This window comes from Pristis pectinata, chromosome 8 (genome assembly GCF_009764475.1).
Source record: "Pristis pectinata isolate sPriPec2 chromosome 8, sPriPec2.1.pri, whole genome shotgun sequence".
In the NCBI taxonomy this organism is placed as follows: domain Eukaryota; kingdom Metazoa; phylum Chordata; class Chondrichthyes; order Rhinopristiformes; family Pristidae; genus Pristis; species Pristis pectinata.
Genome location: NC_067412.1, coordinates 8047934 through 8074311, shown reverse-complemented (window position 1 = coordinate 8074311; position 26378 = coordinate 8047934). Strand labels below are relative to the sequence as shown.

The 26378-nt window shown below is 42.7% G+C and overlaps 1 protein-coding gene across 3 annotated transcripts in view; it reads left to right on the top strand.

Annotated features, from left to right (window-relative positions):
* Positions 1–15197, top strand: part of caskin1 (CASK interacting protein 1) — a 563705-nt gene extending 548508 nt beyond the window's left edge. For all 3 annotated transcript variants that reach the window (XM_052021715.1, XM_052021714.1, XM_052021713.1), the window contains 2 exons: positions 7829–8210; positions 9271–15197. In XM_052021715.1, coding sequence (XP_051877675.1) covers positions 7829–8210; positions 9271–9367 — 479 coding nt within the window. In that variant the 3' untranslated portion in view covers positions 9368–15197. The remainder of the gene's footprint in view (positions 1–7828; positions 8211–9270) is intronic.
* Positions 15198–26378: the final 11181 nt, after the last annotated feature.

Genomic DNA, 26378 nt, shown 5'->3' with positions numbered 1-26378 from the left:
GATATTTATTTATTAGTCACATGTACATCGAAACATACAGTGAAATGCGTCTTTTTGCATTACTGAGAATGTGCTGGGGGCAGCCCGCAAGTGTCACCACTCTTCCGGCGCCAACATAGTATGCCTACAGCTCCTAACCTGTACGTCTTTGGAATGTGGGAGGAAACCAGGGTACCCGGAGGAAACCCACGCAGACACGGGGAGAACGTACAAACTCCTTACAGACAGCGATGGGAATTGAACCCAGGTTGCTGGCGCTGTAATAACGTTATGCTAACTGATACACTACCGTGCCGCCCAAGGCCTGGGAGGGAGGGTATAAAAATTCTGATGAGGCTGCAACAGTGTTATAGGCAAGTTTGCCTTTGGAGGTGAAACAAGGTAGATTGTGAGGTCAAGAGTCCATCTCAACGTATAAGGGAACCGTTCAATAGTCTTATCACCATGGGATAGAAGCTGTCCTTGAGCCTGGAGGTCTGTGCCCTCGGGCTCCTTTATCTTCTGCTTGATGGGAGAGGAGAGAAGAGAGAATGACCCGGGTGGGTGGGGTCTTTGATTATGCTGGCTGCTTCACCAAGGCATTGTCACATGCACAAGTACATGTGTGCACAAGTGCAATGAAAAACTTACTTGCAGCAGCGTCACAGGCACATAGCTTCTTATAAGCAGCATTCACAAGAAAATCATAAACATAAATTATACACAATTTTTACAAGAAAAAACACAATTACAAGAACACAATTAGAACAGTAAAAAAGTTCATTTTAGTGCAAAGTGATCAAACTAGTCATAGTGTAGCTAAACTGTAGTGATTAGGGTTGTGCTGGTTGGTTCAAGAACCGAACAGTTGAAGGGAGGTAGTTTTTCTTGAACCTGGTGGTGTGGGACTTCAAGCTTCTGTACCTCCTGCCCGATGGTAGCTGTGAGAAGATGGAATGCCCTGGATGGTGGAGATCTTTGATGATGGATGTTGCCTTCTTGAGGCAGTGCCTCCTGTAGATACTACTAATAGTGGGGAGGGATGTGCCCGTGGTGTATTAGGCTGAGTCCACTACTCTCTGCAGCTTCTTACGTTCCTGCACATTTGAATTGCCAAGGTTCCTAATGAGGTAGATTGGGAGATTAAGAATTGGAATTGGTTTATTGTTGTTACATGTACGCAGATACATTGAAAAACTTTTGTTACGTGCCATCCAGACAGATCATGCCATACTTAAATATATTGAGGTAGTAAAAAGGAAAACAGAATGCAGAATCTAGTGTTGCAGCTACAGGGAAAATTCAGTGCAGTTAAAAAATAAGGTGCAAGGTCCACAACGAGGTAGATTGGGAAATCAAGAATTGGAATTGGTTTATTATTGTCACATGTACCGAGATACAGTGAAAAGCTTTTGGTTGTGTTCCATCCAGACAGATTATTCTATACATAAGTACACCAAGGAGTTAAAAAGGAAAACAGAATGCGGAATTGGTAATGTAATTTTTAATTGGTTTATTATTGTCGCATGAACTGAGATACGGTGAAAACTTTTGTTTGCATGCCATCCAGACAGATCATTCCATGTGTAAGTACATTAAGGTAGTACAAAAGGAAAAAAAGAATGCAGAATATAGTATTACAGTTACAAAGAAAGTGCATTGCAGGCTACCAAATAAAGTGCAAAGGCCACAACGAAGTAGATTGGAAGATCAAGAATATATCTTTCATGTTTCATTCAAGAGCCTGATAACAGCAGGATGGAAGCTGCCCTTGAGTCTGGTCATATGCCTTCTGCCTGATGGGAGAGGGGAGGAGAGTGAATGACTAGGGTGGGAAGGGTCCTTGATTATTTTCCAAAGGCATCAGGAAGTGTAGACAGAGTCAAAGGAGGGGAGGCTGGTTTGCATGATGGACTGGGCTGCGTGCCAATGAGAACCTTCAGGAGTACTCAGTGCTGAAAGAAATGCAACAGCCAAATTTCTATACAGCAAGATCCTGCTGACGGGAGGGTGACCATGATACCCAGATGTCCACCTTTAGATTAGATTAAGTTGGATTAATTTATTGTCATTTACACCAGGGTGCAATGAAATTCCTTGTTTGCATGAAGCTCGCAGAGTAAACAGTATACATGTAATAATAAATACAACAATAAATACAGTGATGAGCCCAAAACAGCAGAATGGTGCAGTGATTGTAGTGCAGTCTGAAGCAGTGCAAAAAGAAATGCTGAAGTGACAATAAAGGAATAACCAAGAGAGGTAGCGTTAAAGGTTTGAATTGGCACTATGCGACTCTAGGTTTGAAAGTTGACAGTGGCTAATTCTTGACTACCTTGCATCACACTGTAAATCAGAAGCAGCTAATTTCAGCACAGCAAGATCCCACTAACAGGAGGGTGACCACAATGCCCAAATGTCAGCCAGCATGGCACAGCATGGTTTGTTTTGGCATCAGGCCAAGCCAGAGTGAAACACGGCAGCGGCCAATTCTGGACCATCTGGTGTTACCCTGGAAATTTGAAGCCGACAATTTCAGCACAGCAAGGTCCCACTAGCAGCAGGGTACCCACAACGATCAGATGTTGGCCTAGGTATTCCACTGAGCAATGATACTTTGTTTTGGTGCCAAACGGTAGAAGACAGGTTCTGTATTGACTGAAATTCTGCCTAATGCCACCCTGCATGAGTGCCCTCCTAATATCTGGCTAATTTCTTTCTGCTGTGGAAGTTAGTCCACATTGCCTTGACAAAAACTGTAGTTGGTCACTCTCGGGACAAGCGTGCTCACATTGAGCAGGCTAGACTGGGTCCTCATTAAGAGGGATTGTTCTCTGTCCTTTGCCATCTCCTACCCCACCCCACACAACCCAAATTCACCCTGTATTACTGGTTGGCTCCGGTCCTAATCTCTACCCCAACATCTCACTAGCGCAGCTAATTCCCAACTCCAGCCCTGACCAGCCTCTGAAGTTGCACTCCCTTCCCCCAGGCTCTAACAGGCCTCTAGTGCAGTGAGCACTCCAGCTAATTACTGCATAGCAAGCTCCCACACATAGCAACCTGAAAGTGACCAGATATTGAGCTAGAAATTCAGTTGCACGATGCTGTTTACTTCAGTGTTGTACGGTTGAAAATCAACTTTACCCAAAGTGTAGCAACTATAAACATTTCACATCACTCCAGAAATTTGACTGTCCATTCCTGGGACAAGACACATGTGGACATCTGATGAAATTTCCGTATCAGATAGGCATAACATGATAGCATTCCCTTTGAAAAGTTGCTGGGGAAATAAGTCCAAGTTATCCTTGGAGCATTTGTCATTGGTGACTCCTGGAACCACCAGGTTGATATTGCACAAATTTAGTGTGGGACCCCACTAAAGTAAATCCCATAACTTGCCCTTTATCCTTCAGGCTCCCTGTCCTTCTTGGATCCCACCCATGATTATTTGATTGTCCCTGGTCCTGACTACCCTCCCCATCCATGATCATCCCTCGCCCAGCTCCCCCATTTCTCTGATCATTTATCTCCTTGAACTCCTCAACTCCACAACATCTGTTCCTCACCCACGCCCCCTTGCTGGCCCCAGGCAGTCCCCAACGCAGGTCTCAACTGGCCACCAACGTGGGCTGCATCCTCACCCCTATTACTTCTGATCCCAACTAGCCTTTCAGGCAGCTTACGTCCCACTTCCTCCTCTCTCTCACTCCCACAACCAACATTATCCAGCCTCCACAAAGCCCCCAATTCCCCTAGGTCTCTTTAGTCTTGGATGCAGACCCACCCCTCTTCCCACCAAATCTTCATGTAGTCTGAAATCCCCAAAGTTGTTTGGTCTCTCAGGCAAGCACCCCCTTCAGCCCTAGGTTCTGGACACCCGGCGACCCAGTCACTACATGCTCCTCAACTGTTCCAGTTGTTACCTACACCTGTTGCTTTGAGCACTTTTGCAGTCCAACTTGCATTTATATAACTCCTTGCACATCCCTTTCAGATTGTTCCAAAGTACACAGCCAATGAAATACTTTTGAAGTGTGACGAGAGTAGTAATGCAGGAAGCCTCAGGAGCTAAAATCCATGTAGCAAAGTCCAACAAACCAACATGATAATGACCAAATACCGGCTTTGAAATTTGACTGTGGACTGCTGGTTATTTCAGCATTGCTCCATTAAAAATGGAGTCTTCCCAGAGTGAAATGTGAATTCTGGGTCATTTCATATCACTTTGGAGATTTGACTGGGCTTGAATCATCTGGAGAGTTTGTTTTTATCATACCCTGGACCCCATTCAGTTAAGCCCCATTATATTCCATCTATCTCTCAGGCCCCCAAGCCCTGGCTGACCTCTGATGCAGCAGCACCTTGCATCCCCCAGCCCCAGTCACTCCCCAGATCTCAATCAGTCCTCCTGTTTCCCCAGATCACAAGCCTGACTGAAGTTTGGGACAGTGATTGAAAGCAGTCTCTGGAAGGTTGCCTAACAACCAAATAATGCCATGTCACAAATTCCAGGCCAATTGGTTTTAGTAACATTGTTTGAGGGCTAAATATTGACTAGAACACAACTGATTCCCCTCTCCCCACCCATTAGCCCCCACCCTCTACTCTTTTTCAAAATAGTGCCTTGGCTCTTTTAGATGCACCCAAGAGAGCAGATGGTATGTTAGTGTAACATCACCTCCAAAAGACAGTTCCTCTGAGCATGCTGCACCTTCTCAGTACTTCATTGGGAGTGACAGACTAGATTGTTATGTCCATTTAGGTCACCCACAGCTACTGTAAATTACCCCTTAATGTAGGTAAGTGCAAAAAGATCAAAGAGGAGTTGATGAGCATGTGAGAGAGAATTAAGTGGCACATCCTTTGGGAATTAAATAGTGGAGGGATGGAGCTGATGGGATTGCTCTGCTTGGAGCCTGCATTGACCCGATAGGCCAGATCAATTTCCAATTATAAAATTCAAGTTTGTTAATGATTGCTTTCAGACAAGATGTTAAGCCAAGGCCTTATCTGTTCTCTTGGGTAAAGGAGACGTAAAAGATCTCATGGCACTATTTTGAACAAGGGGAGGGAGTTGTCCCTGGTATTCTGACCAATATTTGTCCCTCAATCAATATCACTAATGCAGATCATCTGATCATTACCACATTGCTGTGTGTGGGAATTTGCTGTATGTAGATTGGCTGCTATGTTTCCTACATAACAACAGTATTTAACAGGCAGTAAAGCATTTGGAACATCTCAGGCCACGTAGGGTGCTGTAGAATTGAAGTTCAAGATGTGACTGCACTTCAGCTTCAGGAACCAAAGGGGTCTAGTTTGGAAATATCCACCACTTGGGTACACGGCAGTTTAACACCTGGAATCCAGCACAGAAGCCTGTCTGGAATTGTGGAAGGGTTGTTAGTTATCCTCGTATTAATCTTCAATAACGGCAGCAAGTCACCCTTAAATAGCCCCTATGGAGGCAACAACTGAGGTAATATTTCACGGGATTGACCTTTCATCAGAACATCATGAAGCAAACTCTATAATTGCTGCAGATCATTCATTAATATGTCATTAACCTGAAATGTTAACTTTGTTTTTCTCTCCATTTCCTGAGCATTTCCAAAACTTTATTTTTTCATTCCAGATTTATAGAATCTGCAGTGTTTTGCTTTTGCTACTACACAGCTCCTATATCAAAGTAAAGTGTACAAGGCACTTCACAGGACCATTAACAAAGGCTGACATTAGTTCTTGTACGGAGATATGACAGACCAAAATAGTAGATTCTGAGGACCACCTCAAAGGAGGAGAGAGTGGCAACAGTTGATGGCCATTAAGGATACCAAATATTCATTACATTTTCAACATGTAGGATTAAGAATTCTGATTGGCTAACTTTGCAGACAATTGCTCCATATACTTACTATAAATAATTATGTGCACTGTTTTTACTCAGCTGTTAGTCCATTTTATTAAAGAAAAAGCAGGTCAATGCCTCCATCTCGCCACTGTAATCTTGTGCATGTTATATGCTCTTACATAAAGCTTCATAATAGCTTCTTTTATAGTTAGCATTATTGTATTTCTTTAGAGCTCTGCAGGCACCACGACATTAACAAATTAAATTGCATGAGATAACTCAAACCTTAATCAGTTTGAGAAGAGTTCAACATTTTGGTTTTGAGGTCAATTTTTTTCCTTGCATAGTAATTACTGCCCGTCTAGACTTTTGGACATTTTTTTAGTCCTGAGTCTTCCAGGCAAATTTCAAAAGACCTAAGATAATTATACATCTCCCTTGTAAACCTTTGACTTTCCAGAGAAGTAATGTTCTATAATTTGAAACATAAACAAAGCAACCATTATTGTAAAAGACCTGCTGTAGAATTTTTAACTTTAGTGTGATTGTGTTGTCTCTGTATTGTGAAATAGTAGTTACGTTACTGGACCAGTAACCCAGAGCATTTGAACTCCATTTAAAATCCGTAAATAAAATTGTGCTTAATAGAAAAAGTGACCATGAACCTGATGCATCATTGTAAAAACCCAACTAGTTTACTAATGTCCTTCAAAGAAGGAAACCTACCCTTCCCTGGTCTGTGATATCATTTCCTCACTAATGTGCTTGACTTTTATCGCCTCCTAACTAAACTACCAAACTGTTCAGTTCTTTCAAACTTCTACTGATTCACAAAAATGATTCACCACACTTTCTGACAGCAACTAGAAGGAGAATAAATACCAGACTTGCCTAGAATCAATAAAAGAAAGATATATTTCTCTGCTTGAAATTGTGGTTTTTGACTCTTGGGCATTCAGTTGATGTATCATTAGTGTTCTGTAGTAGAGATGAGTTCCAAATGGAAGTATCACATAACAGTCTAATGTCCCTTTGCAAATGTGAAAGGAAAGCACTGTTATGTTAATCTTAGACTAGGATAAACCTTGTATTCTGTCCAACTTTTCTATATGGTCTATTCCCAGTATTTTTCATTGGCTATGGTTCTGGTGTTGGCGTTATGAAAATATATAAAATTAATTCTGTGCTGCTGGGTTTCTCAGGAGATGGCCTATGGTTTGTTTGTCCTGACGTGGTTGGTTACATAGAAACCCCATGCTTTCATCACAGTGCTGCCGAGATGGATGACGGATACCTCCCCATGATGGGTCACCTCCTTGGAGGTCAAACCCATTGACTGCTCTATAAACAAACTAAGCTGGCAGCTACAGGTCCTCCCCAGGTTACAAACGCTCGACTTATGTACAGCCTGTATGTACAAACGATCATTTGGGAGATCGATGAGATAGATTTCCTGGCTGCTGAGAGGCTGCAGGCATCTTCAGGTTCCACACAGTTCACAGGAATGGAACCCCAAGGGAAGCTGGGGAGGACATGTACAAGGAAATCTGAAACCTGTATGTATGCAGGGTGCTCGTAACATAATCTCAAGTGACAAGCAGCGTAATTGCAAATTTTAAGTGATTTTATTTTGGTTATGTATGGTATTTTATATTGATAAGGCTTTTATATTCATTCGGGCCTTTTATCTGAGGGATACAATGGGTGCTCTATTGTTAAGGAGTCTTATTCTCATGAGGAATTTGTATAATACTTTTCACTATCTCATGAGAGAGATCCCAAAGCACTTCAGCCAATGGTGAAGATTTTTATGTGTTGAAAGCTGCTAGCCATAGCATTATTAATGCATATTTGATGGATTCTGCATAGTTAAATTTTATATCAAACATCATCTGCAAATGAGAGATTCCATTATGTCTTGACCATGCTTCAATACAATCTGTATAACTCTAGCTTTTATTAACAGAATTTTCCAATCCCTCTTTATTTCAGAGATAAAGCGTGCACCACCTCCTGTGTCCCCTAAACCGATTCTACCTCCCCCTCTGACTCCACCCAAGCCCATCAAACCCCACACTATTCTTCAGTCACTGAGTGCTGGTCCAACTCCAGTCCCTTCTCCCGCCAAGCAACCAACTATCAAGGCAGCAAGTACACCAGCATCCCTGTGCTCAAGCCCAGCTAAACCGATTGCTGCTGGTCCACCACAACAGGTCCCGGTTAAACCACCAAGGTCTTCGATATCCGGGCCATCCGTAGAGATGGCCACAACAGATGTAGCACAAATGAAGCTCGAGGAAACCAGCGCATCGCTGGCAGCCGCTTTACAGGCCGTGGAGGAGAAGATTAAGCACGACGAGGGGCAGGAGGCAGAGTAAGTCTGTTGATTTAGTTACACTTTGTGCAATGAGCATGCTGAGGTTGACTGGATTTTCTATGGCTCAAAACAAGGAAGACTCCCCCTACTGTTCCCATCTGCCCTCCCCACCTCCCTTATTTGATTCCATTCACCTTCCTTTCCTATTAGATTCCACCGTCTGCGGCCCTTTGTTGCCTCCACCTATCTGCTCCCAGCCTCTGTCGCTATTCCCACTCTTCCCTCCTCCATCTGCCTATCACCCCTCCTCACCTGGATCCACCTATCGCCTGCCTGCTCTGGCTTCACCCCTCCCCCTCGCCTCTTTATACTGGCTATCTCCCCTCTATCTTTCAGTCCAGATTAAACATCAACTATTCCTTGCCCTCCACAGATGCTGCCTGACCTGCTGAGTTCCTCCAGCAATTTTTTCATTGCTCAAAACATATCCCATCTTTGTGTTCGTAGAAGTCCTACGTGAAAGCATGTTGAGCCGAGCCAATAGAGTTTTTAATAACTGTAAACAACAGACTGCACACTATTTCCATCTGTACATACTTTTAGCATGGCAATAACATACCATGGTACTTCACAGGAGTGCCATCAAACAAAGAAATTCATGCCCAGTCATATTGAGGTGATCAAAAGCTTGGTTTTAAGAAGCATCTTAATGGAGGAAAGAAAGATACCAAGTAAAAGCAGACTCTCAGTTTTTAAATTCAGTACATTTATAAATATTGTACACATATATGCAGCAGAAATTGGCTGCCTTGCTAATTTTTCTAAATATCAGTCCTTGTAGAAATGAAGCAAAAAAAATCTGGAGGAACTCAGCAATTCAGGCAGCATCTGTGGAGGAAAATGGACGATGTTTTGGGTCGAGACCCTTCATATGGACTGAAAGAATTTGTCCAGATGAAGGGTTTTGAACCGAAACATCGACTGTCCATTTTGCTCCACAGATGCTGCCTGACATGCTGAGTTTCTCCAGCAGTTTGTTTTTGCTTCATATTTCAGCATCTGCAGTCTCTTGTGTCTCTCATAGAAATGAAGCTTGGAATGTATTTTCTCTTGCCAGGACTGCCTCTGAGGTGAAGAGCACAGGCAGCATTCTGGACGACATCGGCAGTATGTTTGATGACTTGGCTGATCAACTGGATGCCATGTTGGAATGAAGAAAGAGAAGAAAGACGGCAGGAAAACCTCAGGACTCAATGTGGGCACAATGATCTTTGAAATCCTACCCAGACCAGTCTTGGACACAATCTCCCTTCGTGAACTCATTTGATTTTGTTTTGGTTTGCACAATTCACCAAACAAAAGAAGTTTATATTACCTCAGGATCTGACTGTGTGAAGATCTGTGAAATCACTGTCATCATCTTTCAAGGAAAAACGAAGTCTCAAGATTTGGATTTGAAGCTGAAACAGAGATGGGAGGTTGAACTGTTTTAATATCGACCTGAGATCTTGCAAATGTGAAAATGTCTAATCTCCTAAAGTTAAAGTTAAAAAAAAGTGTGTTAATGCAAGATCTAGTATATGTACACTGTAAGCATGAGAAATAAGATAGGTTTGTAAAACATCCATCGCAGTCGATGGAAACCTAAACAAGTGCACAAGGACTTCGTTGAATTGTGGCTTTAAATTTCAAGTCATTTTTCCCCCTGGGTACAATGCCAGTGACAGAAACAGGTGGGATTTAAGCTGGCCTGTTTATAATACTTTCTGATTAATAGCTTAATGCAATGGTAGCATAGCGGTTAAATTACTGGACAATGTTTGACGGGAGGCACAAGTTCAAATCTCACCACAGCGTCTAGGGAAGATGGAATTAAATAAAAAGCAAATATCAGTAATGGTGATCATGAAACAATCTGATTGTCATAAAAGCCCATCTGGTTCACTGATCTCCTTAAAGTAATGAAATCCCAGTCTGGGCTATGTGTTATTCCAGACCACCACCAATGTGATTGACTCGTGACCGCCCACTTAATGACCCAGAAACTCATTCAGTTCAGAGACATCTAGGGATGGGCAATAACTAATAAGCCTGTGAATGAATACATTTAAAAAAATGTATTTGTTAGTTTTGTCAATTAAATGACACAGAAGTTTAAAACAGAATGCAGTAGCTTCTGTGGAGAGAGAAACCCAGTTAACATTTCAGACTTTTTGTGAGATTTGATGTGGGTGATTGAGTGACTAGTGACAGAAATACTAGCATTTCTATATTGACTTTCATGACCCCGGGCCAACACAAAGTGCTCTACACCCAATGAAATGCTTTTGGAAGCCTAGTCACTGTTGTAATGTGAGAACATTGTATCTATAAGGACATTTGATGAAGGATTAACACAATTGATTAAGAAGGAATTATGGTTAAGAATCAGATAGAGCTAGAGAGCTGCCTTGAATAAATAATTGATAAGTACTACACCAGGACGCTATCGGATTTGATATTTGTTTCTGGATTTGGAAGCTGTACTCAGTTGGCTTAGGGCCCCCAGAAAGCAGAACTATTTGGTCAAATGTCCTGCTCCTCGTCTCTGTCCTATGTCTCCTATTGGCAAATCCGCTTACAACAGCCTTGAGGACACCTTCATTGCCACAGATGATTACTTTGCACCATTCGTTGTATGGGGTCACAAGCGGACAGTGATTGCTTAGGTGGGTGGCAGGGACAGTAGCACCTTCCAGAGGGAAATCACAAATGAAAACATACTGATCAAGAAATACGAAAAAACAGCTCTCAAATAAATAAAAAATACTGCCCATCTGTAGAGAAAAATGAGAAATTTGCATTTATATAGCACCTTTCACGGAATCAGATCATCTTGAAGCATTTTACAGCCAATGCAATACCTTTTGAAGAATGGTCACTGTTGTAGCAAATGTGGCAGTCAATTTGCGTTTAGCAAGACCCACAAACAGCAATATGATAATGACCAGATAATCGGTTTCTAAATGGCCGTGAGTTTGGGGAGAACTTCCCTGCCTGTTCAGAATTGTGCCATTTATATCAGCCTGAGAGAGCAGATTGGATCTCACCTCCATCTGGTGCAATACTCCCCCGATATATCCCAGAGATTGTTAACCTGTCTATTTGTGTAATCCATATTTTTTTTAGGGGTGGTTGGTTTGGTGAATAAGTTAAGCCAGAATAAAATGTCTAAATAAAGTATATAAAATATTTTGAAATCATCTCATTGGAATTCAAAAATTAATTTAAGGTCAATACGAAAAGAAAGTGAAAGCTAATTTTCAGTGTCAGTAGGTAAAAAGCTTTTCCCACAGAAACAGTGAGCCACAAGTAGAAAAGAATAATGAGACAGCAGTCAAGGATCTTTTAACAGAGTTGTTTCAGAGTTAGAATCAGGCTTGGGTCAGCAGAATGGCACTGAGCATTGGTCAGTCCTTTGCACCCAGTCCAGTAAGTTATGGAATCCAACATCTCATTGTCTTTTTGTTCATGATTTTTCTACATCTGGGCTTAATGATGAATGATTTTGCTTTCTTCCTCTGGAGGTTTGCAACACACCTAAACAATGCTGTCATCAACTAGGTAACTCCATCTCTCAACTATATTAGACTGGGTTAAATAATATTAAACTGGATTCATTATTGTTGTTCCAAGCCAGGTTGGAAGGGTGCATTTTCTCATTCTAAACAGTTTGGGTTTTTTCCTTCTCTCATGGAATTATGACTGTCACAGGCAAGCTTGGAATTTATTGAGGAGATGGTGGCCTGCCACCACAATCTGTGTGATGAAGAACATGAGATTTTGAAGCAGGAATAGGCCATTTGTTATTCCCACAGTGCTGTTGGACAGGGAGATTTATTGCTGTGCATGTGCAAAGTAGTTTAACTGGCAGCAGAACTTTAATAAGGAAAGAGCTTGCATCGATATAGCACCTTTTGCCTCCTCAGAATGCCCCAAAGTGCTTTAAATCCAAGTAATTATGTTTGAAATGTAGTCACTGGCATAATGTAGAAAACAAGGCAGCCAATTTGTAGATAGCAAAGTCTCAGAAGCATCAGTGACCTAAGTAACCTGATAATGTACTTTTAGCTGTTGGATGAGGAAAAAGTCTTAGCCAGGTTTTTAGGGAGATGTTTCCATCTTTTACAGCCATCTGAGAGGCCAGACAGTTTCTCAGGTTAGCGTCCCATCAGATAGACAGCAGTTCAGACAGTGCTGTGCTCCCTCAATACTGCAGTGCAATGATTGTCATCCTGGATTATATCCTCTGGTCTGCAGAGTGAGATTGAAGCTGTGGCTATCAGATAGAGGCCATTTAGCCACAGATGACACATTGAGAAAAATTACATCTGTTTTGGTGAAGCTGACTGAGAGATAAATATTTGCCAGAACATCAAGGAGAATAATCCTGCTCAATTTCTAGATAGTGCCATGGAATCTGTTGTGTCCAATTGAGAGAGCAGAAAGGGCCTCAATTTAAAAGTTATCATTCTGAAAATGCAGTGCACCCTCACTATTGCCGTGGGAATATACCTGCTGAATGAATGTCTCCATCAGAAGTATCCATTGAGAATAATGGCTTTCTCTGGGTATAGTTTCCATGCCCACAGCAGTTCAAACCCATTTGTTCAACACTCTTACTGCTGGCCTCAAATGTTACTGTCCTCTTTGAAATTGATGGGGCTCATCCAGTAAAGCAGGTTATATGTCAATGTTGGTAACAGGGAGAGGTTTTCAAGCTCTATCACTGCCAGAGAAACTGTATTGCCAAAGTTCCACATGGCTTTGGTTTGCCAAGGCAGAAGATATGAGATCATCCACTATCCATTAGTATATAAAGCTTTATTAAAAAAAAGATTTTAACTGGTTGTTTTTGGTAAATTCAAATCGTATACTTGACATGCATTTATGATTTTCAAGCTGTTATTCAATATATATGAAGTTGTTAGATTCACTAGGTCAACTCAAAATTTTGACATATACATAATCCATCCAAAAAAGGTGCTTTTGTTATATTCTCTGTTTTTGCCAGGAGCCCCTGTTGCACAAATTCCAACAGTTCAAGGTCCTAAAGAGCTGAGGAGCAACTCGTATTTTTACACACTGACCTAATGTCATGTCATCAGGCCACCACTGTATTACTGTAGGCATTTGTAATGAGATGCCTTTGGTAGAAGTAATTTCTCATTAATCTGTACAATCAGTCTAGCAAGGAAATGAAGTGAAACTCTAAAGAATGGCCCGTCAGTCTCCAGATTTCTCCATGTTCTGAGTTCACTCCCTTGTGTGCTGGTATCTGTTTATTTGACATCTCTAACAATATGACAGGTTAAAATGGAGTCACACAAGGCTTTGTTACATAGTACTTTTCTATTGCTTCCAACATATTTACAGATTGGACGTGCCAAGTGGATGTGCCCTTAGATTTAAATCATTTGCCTTCGTCTTATTGGTTGAGATTGTCAGATTAACTTTCCATGAGGCGTGAATGGGTCGAAGTGTCTTGTCTGGTCTGTTTTCACACTGAGTGGTTTAGAGTGGAGACAACTAATGATGCAAAACTCAAGGCAGAGCAGTATGCAGTCAGTTATTGCCATTCCCCACCTTAAAGTGTTAAGTACAAGTAGAACATTATATATAATATATATTGTGTATATATATGTTATACACACAAACAAACATACATTACTTAAGTTCCCTGGTTGGGATGTAGGCTCAAAGATCCCAAAGGGCTTTAGCACAGGTTCTAGTTGCACCAGCTGGTAAGGCTATGTGGAAGCTTAAAGATTTTCAACCAGATATGCCAGTTCCAGATGTGCATCTTCTGCCTCCCTGTGGCAAGAATTACACATTACAAAAAAAAAGAAATCCATATCCATAAAATGTGTAAAAGTGTGCACAATAGAAGTTATAAAGTGAATTGTTGGGCTTTCTGAAAATCCACATCACTTTCCTTTTAAGAAAAAAGAAATATTTAAAATATTTGTGAATGCTCCTGTTCACAGATGAGAGATTTTACTGACCCAAAATTCTATATTAAATTATATATTAAGATGATTTACTCTAGCACAAGCTGAAAATAACACTCCTGTAAAATTCCACTTTATTTTGAAGCCATTTTTAAATAAGATATATATAAATGATGTTTTTAAATTGTCATTTTAATTTTGTTGATTATTTTTCTTTTGGTGTTTTTAATGTTGAAGCAGAACATTGTATGCATTTTTTTAAATGAACAATGACGTGCCTTGTTTACGTTGAAGATTTCTTTTGTTAATTGCTTTATGATATTGAGTTGTATTTTGAATTTTAGTTGTATGGGTGTTCGGGTAGAACACGCCTACTGTAATAACAAATGTACAAACCGTGTATAAAGTCTGGGGTAATGCCTGAATTACAATGAATGCGTCTGCCTGTGGTTTGAAAAACAAGTGTCAATTGTAATTCTCGGATTTGAGCTATTAATTGTCTTATATTGTGTCCAATGACCCAGTGTGTTTGTCGAAGTTTTGAAATTTCTTCAAAGCCTGAAAAATTGCCGATGTAAATTGTAAAAAAAAGTAACAAAAAATTTAGAAATCCCATAAAAATTGTATGACTGTTATATTTTTATTAAGTTATGAAACTGTATTGTATTTCCATTATGTAAAGCTATGCATCTTGACGCTTCATGCTATTCCGTGCGCTACTGAAAGTGATTAATGTTGTTGGGTGTGTCGTGGTGTTCGAAGAGGATTCCATTTCTTGTTGGTTTCGCCTGCAAGAAGCAACTTCGATCTTACAGAAAGTTAGAAGGAGAGACATTTGTCCACTCAATGTATTCCGGGAACCTGGTTTATTTTTATCTTGTAAAAAAGGGACATGTTTTCAATGGATTTCCTCAAGTGGGCTGGTTGCAAAATGTGTTCATCCTGTTGACTCTGCCAATGACTGTATCATAACCATCATGACAGGCATGTGGCAGTGTTGTGCTTGACTGATTGCATTTACTGCCATTGGCTCTAAATAAATGTTAAAAGGGCACTCTGTCTAACTTTTTCCCTTCATTTATAAAAAAATCTTTGACTTGGATAAGTGCCTTTAGTGAATGCAGCAAAGGTTCACTAGATTTGATTCCTGATAATGAGGTGTTTGTCCTTTGAAGAATTCACATAAGATCGACCTGCATACTCTGACATTTAAAAGAATGAGGGGTGATCTAAGCAAGATGTACAAAATTCTGAGAGGGAGCAACATGATAGGTGCTGCGTCCACCAGCTACAGAGTTTATGAGCCATCAGGAGACACAAGGGACTGCAGATGCTGGAATCTGGAGCAAGAAACAAACTGCTGGAGGAACTCAGCGGGTTGAGCAGCATCTGTGGGGTATGAGGGGGGTGAGGGGAAGGAATTGTCAATGTTTCGGGTTGAGACTCGGCATTAGGATTGAGAGGGGAGTTAGCTGGTATAAAGAAAGGGGGAGGGCGGAAACTGGGTCAGTAGGTGATAGGTGGACCAAAGATGGGTGAGGGATAAGCCAACAGCACTGATTCAGGATAAGGGGTTTCCCATTTATAAGATAAGATATCTTTATTAGTCACATGTACGTCGAAACACACGGTGAAATGCATCTTTTACGTACAGCGTTCTGGGGGCAGCCCGCAAGTGTCGCCACGCTTCTGGTGCCAACATAGCTTGCCCACAACTTCCTAACCCGTACATCTTTGGAATGTGGGAGAAAACTGGATACCCAGGGGAAACCCACGCAGACACAGGGAGAACGTAGAAACTCCTTACAGACAGCGGCTGGAATTGAACCCGGTTCACTGGCGCTGTAATAGCGTTACACTAACCGCTAGGGAGGAGAAGAAAACCTTTCACTTGGAAAATTGTTCATTTTGGAACCTTTACCTCAAAAGGACAGTCATTAAATATGCTCAAGGCTTAGACTGAGACATTTTTGTTACAAAGGGACTCAAGGATATGGGGATCAGTTGGGAAAACTGACTTAAGGCAGAGATTCAACCATGAATATTGCATGGAGGAGCAGACCTGAGGAAGAAAGTGACCCACTCCTGCTTCTGTGACCTTTCCTCATGCTTCGGAAAGCTTTTACTAAAAGCGGATAACCAGTGGAGACAGACTTAAGATGATTGGTTAAAAAAAAGACAAACGCTATACAGGGATACATTTTCATGTGATAAAGCAGTCAGGATTTGGATTCACAGCCTGGTAGGCTATGGCTACTGATTCTATCATTGCCTTCATAATGGATTTGGATAAATACTTGATTAAGAGAAAGTGTAGGGCAATGAGACAAAATGGAGCCAGTGGATGTTCTTCTTTGTTGTACTGTTCTTAAAGCAGATGATCTACCTGTCCTCAAGCTGGAACTCTTCATAGACATGAAGCTCAAAAAGTTCACTTGATGCTGAGAAGCAACCAACAAAACTGACAGAATTACAAGCAGAAACATTGGAATACAAGTCAGAGGAACTTGCGATAAGGCCTCCTCTGATTACATCTTGGAAGTCGGTCCATTCTGATTGCCAAAAAGCAAGGAGGAAAACTAAATACAGAGAGCGCTGCAATAATGGACCACGAAGCTAATCTCTAGCGCCAAATGTCAAATAGTATGTGGAAACAGAGAGATAGGCAGGCACAGTAGTGTAGCAGTTAGCGTAACGCTATTACAGCGCCAGTGACCCGGGTTCAATTCCCGCCGCTGTCTGTAAGAAGTTTGTACGCTCTCCTCGTGTCTGCGTGGGTTTCCTCCGGGTGCTCGGGTTTCCTCCCACATTCCAAAGACGTATGGGTTAGGAAGTTGTGGGTGTGCTATGTTGGCGAAAGAAGTGTGGCAAAACTTGCGGGCTGCCCCCAGAACACTCTACGCAAAAGATGCATTTCATTGTGTGTTTCAATGTACATGTGACTAATGAGGATATCTTATCTTAAAAGGAAGCATCTAACGAGTGCTCGTGGAGAAGCATGGAAGATTATTATGGACATGGGAAAGGTAAATCCAGAATTTAATTTGGAGTCAGAAGAGACCGCAGTTGCTGAGATCTGGAGCAAAAAACAAGAGCTGGAGGAACACACTCCCCACCTCCCAGCTTCTATCACCCAGTTTCTTTCCCCTCCTCCACCTACTCCGTGTGCCCGTCACCCACACACACTGGGTGCTCTACCCCCTCCCCCTACTGTTCCCACCTGCCCACCAGATCTCCCTTATTTGTTTCCTCTTCACCTTCCCTTGTTGTTGGATTCCATCAACTGCAACACTGTCACCTTCACCTATCACCTCCCAGCCTCTGTCGCTTTCCACCCTTCCCTCCCGCACCTGACTCCATCTGCCAGTCAACCCCTCCTCAGCTGGATCCACCTATTGCTTGCCAGCTCTTGCCCCCCCCTCCCCCCCTCATCTCATCTCCCCTCTACTCTTTCAGTCCAGATGGAGGGTCTTGATCCAAAACGTCGAGTGTGCACTTCCCTCCACAGATGCTGCCTGACCTGCTGAGTTCCTCCAGCTCTTGCCTTTTGCTCCAGAACTTACTTTAATTTTGGTGTTTTTGTGAACCTTTACCTCCAACAAGGACATGAGTTTCAAACACTTGGAAACACCACTGCTTGCAAATTGCCCTCCAAGCTTCGTGCCATCCTGACTGGGAAATAATTGCCCTCCAAGCTTCATAATAATTGCCCTCCAAGATTCGTGCCATCCAGACTGGGAAATAATACATTGCTGGGACTGCAACTCACCATCACCTTCCCAAGGAGGACTGGGATGGACAAGGAAAACTGGTCTTGCCAACAATCCCCACGTCCCACCACTGAATAAAAAGAATAATTTTGCAGGTTGGTGTATCAAACCTGAGTGAAGGTAATGAGTTTAGCACTTTAGTTTTAATTAGTATTCATACGAAAAATATGAAAATCAGTTCACAGAACAAGTAACGTAAGAGATTATAGCAGGAAGAAGCCAATCATTCCCTTGAGCTGCTCTACCATTGAGTAAGACTGTGGCCGATCTTCTATCCCAACATTATTTTTCTGTTCTATTCCTGTATCTTTTGATTCCTATAATATTCAGAGATCTTTCAATACCAGTTTTGAATGCAGTCAGTGACTGAACTGCCACAGCTGTCCAGGATAAAGAATTCCAAACACCCTCAAGTGAAGAAATTCTTGCTCATTTCAATCCCAAGTGACCTACGCTCTTATTCAGAGACTGTGTCTCCTGGTTCAAGATTCCTTAACCAGGGGAAACATTCTCCCGGTATCCATGCTGTCAAGCCCTCTAAGGATTTTATATGTTTCAATGAAGACCCACCATTTCAGGAACCCATCTGCATGGGTTTCCTCCGGGTGCTCTGGTTTCCTCCCACATTCCAAAGATATACGGGTTAGGAAGTTGTGGGTGTGCTATTTTGGCGCCGGAAGCGTGGCGACACTTGCGGGCTGCCCCCAGAACACTCTACGCAAAAAGATGTATTTCACCGTGTGTTTCGATGTACATGTGACTAATAAAGATATCTTATGAATCTCGCTGCACTCTCTCTGTGGCAAGTATATCCTGTTTTCATTAGGAGGACCAATGTAGTGTACAATACTCCAACTATGGCCTCACTAAGACCCTATACAGTTGTATAACTGCCTATGTTAAAAGTGTGAGATAAAATATACCTGAATAAAACAAATGTGCTTCATACGTTACCATGGTAACAGTTTTCAGATACACTGCCATCTGGTGAATTCTGCATGTACAATCATCACAACAGCAGCGGAGTGAGTATTGAATGAGATTTATTCCTCCTGCCACACTTCCATGCCCAAATCAATCTGTAACTAAAAATGAAAATCAAAAAATCTGCAAACGTTGGAAATCTGAAATACAAAAAGAAAATGCTGGAAATACTCAGAAAAGCAGGCAGCAGCTGGGTCAACATTTCCGGTACCAGGACTCTTCATCAGAACTGGAGAAGAGGGAGAAAAGTTTTACTTTAAGTTGTAGAGTGTGTGTGTGTGTGTGTGTGTGTGTGTGTGTGTGTGTGTGTGTGTGTGTGTGTGTGTGTGTGTGTGTGTGTGTGTGTGTGTGTGAGAGAGAGAGAGAGAGAGAGTTTGTGTGTTGGGGGGGGTGGTAGTGGGTGGATGTGACAAAAGGAATGTCTCTGACAGTGCGAGGCCAGGGCTGCTGTGAACAAAGTCTTCTGGTTGATAAGGCAGGAGAGTGGACCAAGGAGCCGCAAAGGTAACGATCCCTACGGAATTACTGAGAGGGGAGGGAAGGGGGAGATGTGCTTGGTGGTGGAATCTCATTGGAGGTGGCAGAAATTGCGAAGCAATCTGTTGAATGCAGGCGGAACTGAAGTGAATAAGAATTTTTTTACCCTGTCCAGGAGTAGCGGGGTTGAGAGTAGTGGTGCCAGAAACAGATGACCTATGATCAAGGGCACTGTCAGCTACAGAAGAGGGAAAGCCATGGAATAGAGAAGACATCCCACAGACACCTATCCATCCGCCCCCCCCCCCCAACCTCTCTGCAATTTCTTTCTCCCTCTCCTAGTTCTGACGAAGGGTCTTCAACCCGAAAGGTTAACTCTGTTTCACTTTCCACAGATGCTGCCTGACCTGCTGACTGTTTCCAGCATTTTGTTTCAAGCTTACAAATGTTGACCTTGGAGTACGAAAATAATACTTGCTGCAGCTAAATAAGACTTTGCTGTTTTGGTCACTGTGTCTAAGGAAGGATGTCATTGCCTTTCAGACAGTGCAGCATTGATTGGTCCCTGGTTTGCCCAGTCAGGAGAGGTTGAGTAAAACTGGCCAATATTCACTTGAGTTCATAAGAATGATAGAGAGCTTCACTGGCAGATGCAAGACTCTAGGAGGAATTGATAGAAGTTCAAGTTCAAGTTCTACTTCATTGTCGTTCACCCACATGCTGTAAAACATATGGAGGAACGAAAAATGTCGCTTCCCCCAGACTCACACAACAGCAGACGTACATAGAACAGAGGACATACAATAAACGCAGACAGAAAAATTGTGCAAGTACAAGTGGTGCAAAAAATGGTCTATACAGGATACAAAATTAGTGCAGGGTTAGTGCAAAACTGAGTTGGACGAAGAAAATACAGAACTCAGTGTGTTGCACTAAATGTATAAACATGTTCAGCAGCAGCCAATGTTCTTATACGCCCTTGTGCAAACCAAGACTTTTGACGCAGCATTTGTCTGAGACTGCCTCCAGGGTATTCAGGAGCCTGACAGTCTGGGGAGAGAAACTGTTATACAGTCTAGTAGTTCTGGCCTGGATACTCCGGTACCACTTGCCAGACGGCAGTGGGACAAATAGGTCATGGGAGGGATGAGAGGGGTCATCTATGATTCTGCAGACCTTGCGTGTGCATCGTGTGTTATAGATATCCAGGATGGAGGGAAGAGGTACTCCAATGATCCTTCCAGCCGTGCTCACAATTCTCTGCAGTGTCTTGCGGTCTGAGGTGATACAGTTACCGTACCAGGCAGAGATGCAGCTGGTCAGGATGCTCTCAATGGTACCCCTGTAGAATGTGGTGAGGGTGGGGGAGGGCAGGTTTGCTCTCTTCAGCCGCCGTAGGAAGTGGAGACGCTGCTGTGCCTTCTTGACAAGGGAGGAGGTGGCAAGAGGCTGTTTCCTCTTGTGGAGGATCCAGAATCAGGAAGCAGAGTCTCAAGTTAACAGGACATCCATTTCAGACTAAGGCGAGAAGAATTTCTTTCAGGTCGAGGGTTTCCAAATTTTTAGAACCTGCTTCTTAAGGGGACAGAGCATGCTTAGTCATTGGTAACATTCAAGACCAATCCTGATAGATTTCTGGATGCCCAAGCGAATCACATGGATATGGAAACAAGGAAGGTGATTGGACTTGAGATATAGGATCTTAATGAATAGCAGATCAATCCCTAGCGATCTAACAATGTGCTTATGTTCATATACCAATACCCATTCCTCACTGAACATATGAATCCGACATTAACTTGAATGCTTCACTCCAATGTGAATCCATGAGAGGAAGCATATCTACAATAAAGGATTGTAATAAAATGAGAAAAAAAACGATCATAACTACATCGTGTGCAACGTATTTTCCAACGAAAATTGACACTACTGTTCCCACAGCTCCCAGTAATTGTGGAAGTTGAGTTTCAGCCTAGGGCTCACTGTGTATATTATAACCCAGAATAAAAAACAGTGCTATCTGGAGGGAGAATATTACAATCAACAGTAACCGACTCCTAAAGTCACAGCTGTGTAACCTCAATCTTTGTTGCTGTAGGACACATGGAAACACAGATGTTTAGAAGAACTAGACTTGGCTGGAAAGAATCCACAAGAAAAATGAACCCCAGAGGAGACGTTTAACAGAATCCAGACAGAGGAGGAGGAGGAAAAATTAGACGTAAAAGAAACGCATGCATGAAATGACATTAAGGCTGTGTCAATGAGAAAACCTCAGACTTCCTGAAAGGAGAAGTGTAGGGTATAACTCATGGCATTGGGGGTGGGGGGGGGGGGGGGTGGGATGTAATGGGGAGACTGTTCTTGATCTGATTGTGAAAACTAATAAAATAAATCTTGTTAAATGATGATGCAAACACGATATTGGCAGTCACCTTCAGGCAATTAATTTTTCATTGACCCTTTTCCTTGAAATATTAGATTTTCTTTGAAAGATTTACAATCCTAGAGCATATTTCACAACCTCAGGCTGCTCCAAAGCTCGTCGCAGTCAATGAAAAATGTTTGGAAGTTTAGTCACTGTTAACAATGTAGGTAAGGCTGTGGACAATGTTCACACAAGCTTCCACAAACTAAAGTTAGAGATGTTGGGTATAACATTGATTTTGCTCTGTAGATTCCAGATAAGCCAGTATGGTCTCAACATTTTTTTATATACAATATATATACATATTTCACCTGGTTCAGTTACACAGCAAGTAAGATCTTAGACACACACCAAGCCCACACTTGGGACCTAATTTTGGCATTTTTCCCATTCTTAATTCTTTTCAAATAAGAGTTACACAGGGCCTCTTCTGCCTTCTTGAAATGCACGTAAATGATCCCGTGGCAGGATTCCAAGAACAGCTGGGCTGCTTTCCCGTTGTGTTGGCTAATTTTAATCGCTCAAAGCCTCCTCATTACCAGGTCATATATCATTGCCAGCTGTGGGATCTTGCTGTGCTTGGGAAGACCGCTGTGCTTCCCAGCACATTGGATTTCCAACCGTTCAAAGTGCTTCGTCGGGTGTGATGATGCGCCTGAGGATTTTGTGGTTGTGAAAGCCATCTAGGGAACAATTGTAGTCTGTGTGTAGCTGGTGTGCAGTATCAGCTGCCTATTTTACAGGGTGAAGAGGGAACAGGAAATGATAGAAGCTAAACACTATCTCGATTCTATTTTACATTCTAACAGAATTCATCAGTGATCAGGCACAGGACTAATTTTCCTCTCCACATCACAAGTGCTGTGGACAATCATCGTCACCATTGGCAGCGACACAGACCAGCAAACAGAGTGCAGGTGCAGGGAGTTGTGGACACAGCCCAGCACATCACAGACACCAGCCTCCCCTCCTTGGACTCTGTCTATACCTCTTGCTGTCTTGGTGAAGCAGCCAGCATAATCAAAGACCCCACCCACCTGGGTCATTCTCTCTTCTCTCCTCCTCCATCGGGTAGAAGATACAGGAGCCTGAGGGCACGTACCACCAGACTTAAGGACAGCTTCTACCCCACTGTGATAAGACTATTGAATGGTGCCCTTATACAATGAGATGGACTATGACCTCACGATCTACCTTGTTGTGACCTTGCACCTTATTGCACTGCACTTTCACTGTAACTGTGACATTTTACTCTGTACTGTTATTGTTTTTACCTGTCCTACCTCAATGCACTCTGTACTAACCCAATGTAACTGCACTGTGTAATGAATTGACCTGTACGATCGGTATGCAAGACAAGTTTTTCACTGTACCTCGGTACAAGTGACAATAATAAACCAATAACAATACCAATACCAATACCCTTCTTAAAACATGCCTCATTCATAGTTGTTTACTCCAAGGCCCCGTGTGTCAGACAACACTAAACAAGTGAACCGTAGCATGATTGTGGGCTTCAAAGATGGACCATCAAATGAGAGGGCAAAATGGTTCTTTCTCACCATATATCTTTAATACAATAGCCAACCACACAGCCATTTAAGAGCTCTGTCCCCAAAATATTAATTTAGTCCTAAAATGGGCACCTGTGCCAATGATCAAGAAGTAGAGGTGAAATAAGAGAAACGTTATTTTGAAATTACACTTTTGGAAACAATCGGATGAGCTGTTAAACCAAGGTAAACTATTTGGAGCAACACACAATCTGCTGGAGGAACTCAGCGGGTCAAATGATGGGAGAGGAAGGAATTGTTGATGTTTTGAGTCAAAACCCTGCATCAGGACTTAGGTTGGAGGTGGAAGATATCTACCCTGAGTCCTGATGCCAGGTGTTGACCCAAAACGTCAACAATTCCTCTCCCCCGCCACAGATGCTGCTCGACCCACTGAGTGCCTCCAGCAGGTTGTTTGTTGCTTCAGATTCCAGCATCTGAAGTCTCTTGTGTCTCTAAATTATTTGGAATTTCCCAGTGAGCTTTCCTGAAGTAAAATTTCATCCAAAAAGCAGCACTTCTTCAGTACAGAGTTAGAAATAATTTGCACATTCTTGTTTTGCAGGCTCTGGATATTAGTTTTCTGCTGAGGGAGAGTCAGTGATGACAGAGCCTATAGCAAGATGGCAAAGCGTATTCTCCACTGTAATATTTAAAATGGTAAGCTAATATTCCAGGAAGTCCAGTTACAGAAATTCTACTCTGGGGTGTGGAAGCACTGTGGTTAAATTACTTGACCAGCATCCTGGGGTCTGGACAATTGATCTGTACACCAATCGGAATCCCATCTCAGGAGAATCTACAGTCAAATAATTAAAGCTGCAATTAAAAAGGGAACAGTTAGACACACAGAGCATGGAAACAGGCCATTCGCCGCACCAAAGCTATACTAACCATCAAGCACCTAGTTACGCTAGTCCAACTCAAATGCCACATTATTGTCCCCACAATCCCATCACGTCCTCCCAGATTTTACCATTCACCTGCACACTAGGGGAATTTACAGTGGGCAATGAACCAACAGTTGTAAGATCCCACTTGACTAACTATTGTCCTTCAGAGACTGAAATCTATCTTTTATGTGTGGCCCAAATCTTTGGCAATGTGGCTGACTCTGAAAGTCCTCTGAAAATTGTCTTGTTCGCCACTGGGTACAGAGCGACCAAGGTTGGGCAGTAGTGTTGACCTGGCTCAACCTGTCCACGTCCTGTGGCCTAATAAGTAAAGACGCTCCCCCCCCCCCCCCCCCACCACGCTTCTTCTCTTCTTCCCTTTCCAAGCCTCTTTTTTTCTACCTCTTTTTCCTCTCTCTCCTTCCCTTTGACCCATCCCCCGGTGGATCTGCTCTCCCCTCCTCCCCCCCCCCCACCTGCCTATCACTATCTCTTACCTGCATCTACCTATCACCACCCTGTGCCCAACCCACCTCCCCTCTTTTGTCCACCTATCACTGCTCTGCTTTTCCCTCCTATATATCGGGCTTCCCCTTTTCCTATCTTCAGTCCTGAAGAAGGGTCCTGACCTGAAACGTTGACCGCCTGCTTTTCTCCACAGATGCTGCCTGGCCTGCTGAGTTCGTCCAGCATCATCGTGTTTTTCATCAAGACACCCATTCGGTTTATCTTGGTCAGTTTGACCGTCTGCAGGGAAGCAATGAGAACTTTTCATGATTGGTGTGTGGCCAAGCCAGAAGTAAATGTTTTGAACAGGATCAAAGAATGGTTACAGCACAGGAAGCTGCCATTTGGCCCATGCTGACTCCCTACTAGAGCAACTCCCAGTTCCGCCCCATTCCCTTCCCTGCCGCCTTGCAAGTTCTTCTGTGCCATATATTTATCCAGCTCCCTCACGAAGCCACAATGGAACCTGCCTCCACCACATCTGCAGCCAGTGTATTCCAGACTCCAACTGCATCCAGCTAAAAACCCTTCATCTCCACCTCGCTATTAATTCTTCTTTCTGTTATTTTATACCCGTGACCTCTGGTTCTCAACCCTTTGCCAACGGGAACAGCCTCCCACTGCCCAGACTCTTCATGCTTTTATCAATCTTCCCCAGCCTTCTCGAAAGAAAACAGTCCCATGTCTCTCTAATCCATCCTTGTAACTGTAGTCCCTCTTCCTATTGTCATCTTTGTAATCACGGTAGTGCAGTGGTTAGCGTAACACTATTACAGCGCCAGCGACCCGTGTTCAATTCCCGCCGCTGTCTGTAAGGAGGTTGTACGTTCTCCCTGTGTCTGCGTGGGTTTCCTCCGGGTGCTCCGGTTTCGTCCCACATTCCAAAGACGTACAGGTTAGGAAGTTGTGGGCATGCTGTGTTGGCACCGGAAGCTTGGCGACACTTGCGGGCTGCCGCCAGAACACCACACAAAAGATGTATTTCACTGTGTTTCGATGTACATGTGACTAATAAAGAAATCTTATCTTTGCTGGATCCTCTCTATTTTGGCAGCAAGTAAACCAAGCTCAGTCCCCTCATGATTTGCTGCTTCATTTGTGCTCCTCTGGTGTATGGAGAATGCAAAAACAACAGAGGACAAGACTGCAGGGACCTTAAATGGACTGATCTTTCCGGATTAGCCTGTGGCAGGGTTATTACTGACATCATTAGGGAGCTTTGGAGGAAGTTCATTTGTTTTAAACAACTGTAGATCAAAAAGAAGTCTCAATTTGTACCCAGATCACATTCAGTAGAAGGAATTGATCAAAAGCACTCCCTATGACGTGTGAGCAATGTCTCCAAGTTGCTGCTTCCAGGATGAATACCTTACTAACCTCTGATCAAGGGAAACTCAATGTCAATTACTAGCAAGGTAGAGTAATACCACTCTAAAACTGATGGCAGGTTAAGGACTAAATTTGCTTGCACACTGTTTTGTCATTAGTAATCAGTGCATGCTAGTGTACATCACTCTAAGAACACAGAACAGTACAGCACAGGACAGGCCCTTCGGCCCACAATGTTGTGCTGAACTAATTAAACCAATGACTCCTAATTAATCTAATCCCTCTTCCCTGCAC